Source organism: Micromys minutus, assembly GCF_963924665.1.
Source record: "Micromys minutus genome assembly, chromosome: 23".
NCBI lineage: Eukaryota > Metazoa > Chordata > Mammalia > Rodentia > Muridae > Micromys > Micromys minutus.
In genome coordinates this window covers 45578326-45585112 of record NC_137958.1, presented here as the reverse complement: position 1 = coordinate 45585112, position 6787 = coordinate 45578326, and the positions used below count along the sequence as shown (strand labels likewise).

General features: G+C 39.9%; 1 protein-coding gene across 6 annotated transcripts in view; it reads right to left on the bottom strand.

Annotated features, from left to right (window-relative positions):
* Nucleotides 1–438: 438 nt before the first annotated feature.
* PTPRZ1 (protein tyrosine phosphatase receptor type Z1) overlaps nt 439–6787 on the bottom strand; it is a gene marked incomplete at its 5' end in the record, with an annotated part of 180400 nt that continues 174051 nt past the window's right edge. For all 6 annotated transcript variants that reach the window (XM_080936118.1, XM_080936119.1, XM_080936122.1 and 3 more), the window contains 4 exons: nt 439–1219; nt 2549–2684; nt 3366–3508; nt 6198–6344. In XM_080936118.1, coding sequence (XP_080792244.1) covers nt 1079–1219; nt 2549–2684; nt 3366–3508; nt 6198–6344 — 567 coding nt within the window. In that variant the 3' untranslated portion in view covers nt 439–1078. The remainder of the gene's footprint in view (nt 1220–2548; nt 2685–3365; nt 3509–6197; nt 6345–6787) is intronic.

Below are 6787 nucleotides of genomic sequence, written 5' to 3'. Positions count from 1 at the left end.
ATGACGCTAGATAATAAGGAGCCAGAAAATTAGAATTTCCAGAATCAGAGGTCAAGCAGAGCCAAGCAGAGCTGAGAGAAGCCAGTGTGAACCAGTCAGCTTGGAGAGGAGTTTTGAGCCAGAACAGCCAGAGTTCAGAAAGAACTAGAAAGGATGAGCACATTCAGCAGTAAACCTCCAAGAAACCAGTTCCAACAGGTGAATAAAAGACACCTTTACACTTTACACTAGTGACATAAGTCACCAGGACATTCTACAAGTAAACACAAGTTAATGGCAATATTTATATTTATTTATTTTTTTGCAACCTCTCAGATAAAAACCATTTAAGGAATGTTTGGTAAGGTGTTATTCTCATAAAAACATCTTTTAAAACAAGTCTTTTTCTATTTTCACAAAAGTTAAAATGACATGCAGAAACAAGGTTAGTTTCTTGGATAACACAGTACAGCTTTAGAAGACATGTAGATAAGTAAGACCAGAGAGTAAGCTACACAGTTAAGCTCAAGTACACCACTAGAAAACTCACACAGTAGTAAAATATAAAAATCTACAATTATAAATATAAATTTGGTCCATGGAGACACCTGAACAGTATTTACATAAGTCACTATCACTCCTACTTCAGGTGAATACTGCAGTTGTAAAATGTTGAATATCATCGGTGATGAAGTGGTTTCCTTACGATCTACTGTATATTAAAAGTTATATTTCTAGCAAACCTGATGATTGCCTACAAATACAGCTAAAAATTTGACACTTAAGAACAAATATCTTCCAAGGTTGGTGTTTCCTATTATCTACAAACTGGTTTTTGTTGTTGTTGTTGTTGTTAAAATCAATATGGGAAAAATACAATTCAATTCTTAGAAACACTGTAAAATTCAATGATTTTAGTTCAGACATAATAAGTGAATTACAAGAAGTCTTTCAAAAAGGCACACGTTGTTAATGGTGTCAATTTGGCAGAAGAATGAGTCACGTCATGGGCAGTAAACAGGTAACGGAACAGGACTCGTCTGTCTGATTTTAGAGAGAGAGAAAGCTTGGATGGGGGAGGCCTAATACCCTTTTTGTGCTAGACCAAAGACTCCAGGCTCTCGGCCATATTCCCATCAGGCAAAGCGGCGCCATTACTCTCCAGAGAAGTGGACGGATTCTCTTCCTGCCTTGTGCTGACGAGGCTGAGGACCACTTTGTAGAGAAATTGATACTGCTCCTAGAAAACACAGGGAGGCATATGTAGGCAGGAAGCTCAGCAGAGGCGTGGGTTTGCAATAAAACAGGCCTGACCTCAGACCCACTTTAGCGCCGTTCATATAAGGGCACAGGGAGGATTTGCGGCTTGTGCTCAGCTCGAGGCGCACATTGTATGTGTAGTTGTATCTATTTGGCTAAATGCAAAGAGCAAATACGCATCTGACAGTGATATGCACTCGGTTCTTGTTCCTTTGTTTCCTGGAGTAGGAATACAACACAGATAAACTCCATCTGTGCTCAGAATCTACAGCCTTTATAAAAGCAGTCTTAACCTCTTTCCTCCTCTTCTTCATTCATCTGAGGCTGGTCTTGAACTCAGTATGTACCCGAGGACGGACTTGAACTCTGAACCTCTTGTCCCTACCTCCCAAGTGACAAGACTACAGACAGGTTTTCTTTATCTGATCTATGTGATACGGGGATCAAAACTAGTTCCCGAGATGGTTAGGGAAGCATTCTACTGAGTTATATTCCAACCCTTAAAACTCAGGGTCTCATTTTCCTTTCTTTAATTGCTATGTAATCGAATGTTTCTGCCCATGTCTGGAACGTGCTCAGCAGTGGCTGTTTTATCACCAAGGAGAACAGCACTTCCACAGACACACTGCTCACCAAATGTTTTCCAGCCCTTCTCATTTTGTCTGGCTTGACAGTCTGTCTTGAGAAAAGAGGTGTCATGCCCCCCAGTGATCTCTCTATGAGGCCGACAGTGACCCCAAGACTCTGACATCCACCCAAGACTCTCACCAAGCTTTCTATTATTTTGCTACAATAACAACTTTCAGGTTATTTCTAAGCTAAACCTTGAAACCAGAAATGCTGGCCGTGTCTCATTCTTGACTGTATATGTCGTTTCTCTCTTAAAAGCACCCACGAGTTAGTTCTTTGTTAACTTCAGAAACTGTCGGCTTGATAAAAAAGGTGAGTAGGTTTAACATGTAAGTCTTTGAGATACATCTCTGGCTGTCCTGTGAAGCCTCAGCCGAGCCTCAGGAATATAACTCTTCAGTTTGCCAAACAAACCAATTCATTGGTAAGACCACTACAGGTATTTTTAAAAGTCACAATGAATTTTATATAAAAGGACACTGAGTGACTCATCGTTTTTTAATCTGTTGGTCTTCTGCAAAGTACACACTTGTAATTCAGCTTGAATGCTACAGGCGGATGGTACCCACCAGTCTCTGTAATCTTCCTTGTGTGTGATTAAAGAAAAAAAAAAAAAAAAAGCTTTGGTAACACCTAGGAAGTGATATTTCAACAGTGAAAGATGAGATTCATCACTTACAATGTCAGTGAAGACTCCCGGCCTCATCAAATTGATCATCTTGGCTACTTGGTAAACATCTATGGTGTTTTCTTTTTCTAGTTGGTGCATAAGGGTTGTGAGAGCACAAAATGTTCCTGCTGTTACTCCTCCGTGCCTTGCAGTAAAGAGACAGGGCAAAGACTCCGTCAGATGCAACACATGCATTTGTAACTCAGAGCACACAGCCTTTCTTGTTACTGTGCACAAAATTACTATTGAATTAGGGATAGAGCCAAGTGTGCCATTACAAACAAGATCCTTTATAAAATATTTTACTGCTTGTTTAGGCCTCAATATTTTTATTCCTTGAAAGAGGCAGGCAGAAAATGTTTGGCTGGGGTTAAAATATATAAAATATATACCTTAAAGAATAGATATTTAATACAATACTGGTCTTTTTTTATTGTTATAGAAACAGAAGAAATTATGAAGTAAAGATTGCTCTCTTAGGCAAAACAGAAACAAAACCTATCCAAAAAAACCAAAAAAAGTTATTTTTTCTCCTTTCTCTAAAGAAAATAGTTTCAATGTATCCTATATTAGCTCCTTAAATCCAGGACTGTCTCAACAAATGCTCCCACTACAAAGCCTAAGAGCAGATTCCAGTGTTCAGACATAGGTGTTCTGCCTTCATCAGGAGTTACAATGGAGGCACCATGTTCTGTGTCACCTCTGATGGTAAGAAGCAGTGAATCCACCCTGGCTGAATCAGCACACGGACACAAAGCATCAGGCTGATCTGCGGACAATAGAGCACATATCTAGAGGTCTCCATGACTAAGACCGTGAGACTTACTCATCATGAACAATCATGGGCCCATCTCTGTTAGCAGCTTCTTCCTTGATAATACTTATAAGTTCAAATGTTTTACTAATGGGGCTATCCGGATTTGGCCATTTTGGGCACTGGAAATGCCTTACTTCTAGCACATAATCATCCTACGAGAATAAAAAAAAAAAAAAATCAGTGTTTTTAAAAGAGAAATGCTGGGCAAGTGACAGTTTATCATGAGCAGAATTTGTGAGGAAATTTAGAAACGGAAGCTAGAGGGTAAGAGCAGTGTGTGCTTTATTTGTAGTTCATCGCTGATTGTGGAAGGAGAAAAATCATTGCAGTGGAACATCAGCCATGAATAGATCCATTCACCAGCATAAAACATGTCCGTTTTAGGCCTTTGTGTGTGGCTTTATGTGTGTACACATGATTGTAGGTACACATGGAGGTAAAAGGTTGATATTAAATGTCTACAATTTTTCTCTAGCATATTCTCTGAGACAGGATCTTTCATCTGGAGTTTACTGATTTGGACTAGACTGGATGGTCCAGCAAATACTTGGCATCTTTCTACCTCTACTTCTCCAGTACCACTGGGCCTGGGTTTCATGTTAGTGCTTGGAATTGAACTCAGGTTCTTACGCTTCAGTAGCAAGTGCTTCACCAACTGACTCATCTTCTCCACCCCTCGCTTCTAATGTAAGGGGTGGAGGGAGTTGTCAGGTGAGACTGGGAGGAGAGGAGGGAAGGGGGCTTTGATCAGGATGTAAAGTTACGAAATAAATTAATTAATTAATGAAAGAGTGCTACTGTCAGTGAATGATGACAATGCTAATGAAGCAGGAAAGCATGTGCCTGCAGGAAAGCATGTGCCTGCATGCTCCATCTCAAGTTACAGAAAGAAGCCTCCAGTGTTAAAAACTGTTTGGAAAGGGGGACAGAGAGCATCAAACATCAGCAGAACTCATCAGAATAAAATGAGACAACACAGTAAGAAAACATCTGGCAAGGGATTGGATGTCTACTTTGAACTCCAGTCTCTCGGTTAATTTTTCTGTGATTAGCCAGATCATGGTGAAATAAAACTCTGACCTCCAGTTTCCTAAAGTGAACTTGACAACAAGATGCTATATTTAAAAACAAGTTTCTCTTGAATCGATTTGTGTAGTAAACGTAAGCTTCCCGAACAACCAAAGTACTATGAACTGGGGAATTGACTGATGTGATAGCAGGAATTATTGTCAGCCAGAATGAAGGCTTTTCCAGGTCAGGAGAGGGACTGACAAGGAGCCTGGTGGAAGGAAGTAGTGATGCTAGAGATAAGTCCATACACACAGATACCAGATGTGTGCCTGAACTCACACTGCTGACCCGTTAGCACGAGGACAACAGTATCACCTGGCAAATAATGAAAGTGCGCTCTGGACTTGCACAGTGCAGTCCGGACACTGCAGGAAAAATAGAAAACACTTAGCCAACAATGCCATGTAGGTAAGTGTCCTCATTTCAGACATATGTTGTTTTGGTTCTCAGTTCGGTTTTGGTGCAAAGACTAGAATTCGGGGATCCTTGTAGGCTAAGTGTTCATTCTGCTGATAAATGTTGCTTCCTCAGCCCCCAGCAGGATTTTTAAACAGTGAATTCCTAACTGATGGAGTCTTCATAACAAAATGGAACGGGGAGGACAGTAACATCCACATGAATTAAACCTGTAAACTTTTGTTTACAGAAAATTAAAAATATTAAAATTACATGAAAGGATATCTGCAACATGTGTACCTGGAAAGGGGTTGATGTGTAGAATATACAAAGATGCACAAGCAAGTAAATAAAATTTTAAGGTGCTAATGGAAATTTGGGTAAAACCCCCAAGGACCCACCACTAGAAATGAACTCAAGAGCTATGACATGTGAGACATGATAACCATGACCTGCATGGAAATGCCCACTTCATCTTGCTTTCCTGACCGCTGCTTTAGAACTACCCTCACGTTCCCTGGCAGTCTTTCTGGAAGTTTGGACATCAGTGACATTTGATTTATAATCTGAGATGAGCTGAACTGGAATCGATCCCGAGTATTTATTGTACAGTGTGTGTGTGTGTGTGTGTGTGTGTGTGTGTGTGTGTGTGTTTATAACACTAAGAAAAAGCAGTATTTCCTAAGGCTGAGGTAGGCAATGGGGTGGTCAGAACAATGCACATGACAAAACAATGGGTATCTAATGAGTATTTCCTTAGAATATGCCTTGTGACTAACTGTGGATGCCTTGGGCAGGAAGCATGAGAAGGTCAGTGCTGGTTTTAAAACAAGAATTGGAACGAAGGTCTGAAAAGATAGGTTAGCAAGTACTAGCACTGGCTGCTCTTCCAGAGGACCTGAGTGAAATTCTTAGCACACATGTGGTGGCTCACAGCCATCTGCATCTTCAGTTCTAGCGGATCTGATGCCCCCTTTTGGCCCCCAAGGGTACTGCATGCATGTTGTACACAGACGTATAAGCAGGCCCAAGACCCATCTATAGAAAAAATAAATCTCAAAGAAAAGAGAATTAGAACAAATTTTTGTTTGTTTTCCAACTTCAGTTCAATTGGCAACCAATTGGAAGTAAAAGAGAAATCTTTGCTTTTCTGTGTACTCAGAAGTTAAGAATTGTATAGTTTATCACAGATTAGTAGTTAGATGATTCTGTAAAACTTTTGGAAGTAAAATTGAGAGGTAAAGGAGTATCTCTGGAATTGTCTCAATCTGTAAGAAGTCACAACCCTTCCCATTTCTAATTGATTCCCAAGTCATTACAAGTCTTACACATGATCGGGAGAGAAGTTCATCCCCAACCTGTTTCTTTCCGTACCTGGGTCGCTTCCAAGATGAAGTCTTGAACTATCAGTTTTTCCTCATTTGAAAGGCATTTGTGTTCTTCAGACATAAGTGTGACTTTGAAGCTTTCACAATTTATGGGCTCATCTTTATTTGGCCAGTAAACAAATTCATCCTCTGCCTGAGAAACATCAAGGAAGAGTATTGATTTTCATGAAATAGTTTATTTGGTCTGATTGGAAAATCAGATCAAATGCTTGGCAAAGAAATTTTAAATCAAGTTTCTATGAATAACAATATTTACCATTAGAATATTCTTGAAGTCTTAACCCAGATTGGATTTACATGTGGAATAAAATACCGCATGACCCAAGCTACCACTATGGCATTTTGTGCTCTCTGCTCCTCCGTAGCAGTGGTGAGCCTGTGGTTCCTGTAACTACTAACAGATCCCTAGAAAGACTTAGAATCTTTGTGACGGTACGTATGTGAACTGAGTAGGAGAGGTCAGTATATACAACAAGCCCAAATCACATATTAATTTTGACCAACTCTTTAGGTTTTACAAACATAGAAAGAAGAGTGGACCTGTCACTGATATTGTGGTCTGAAGAGTTCTTTCCA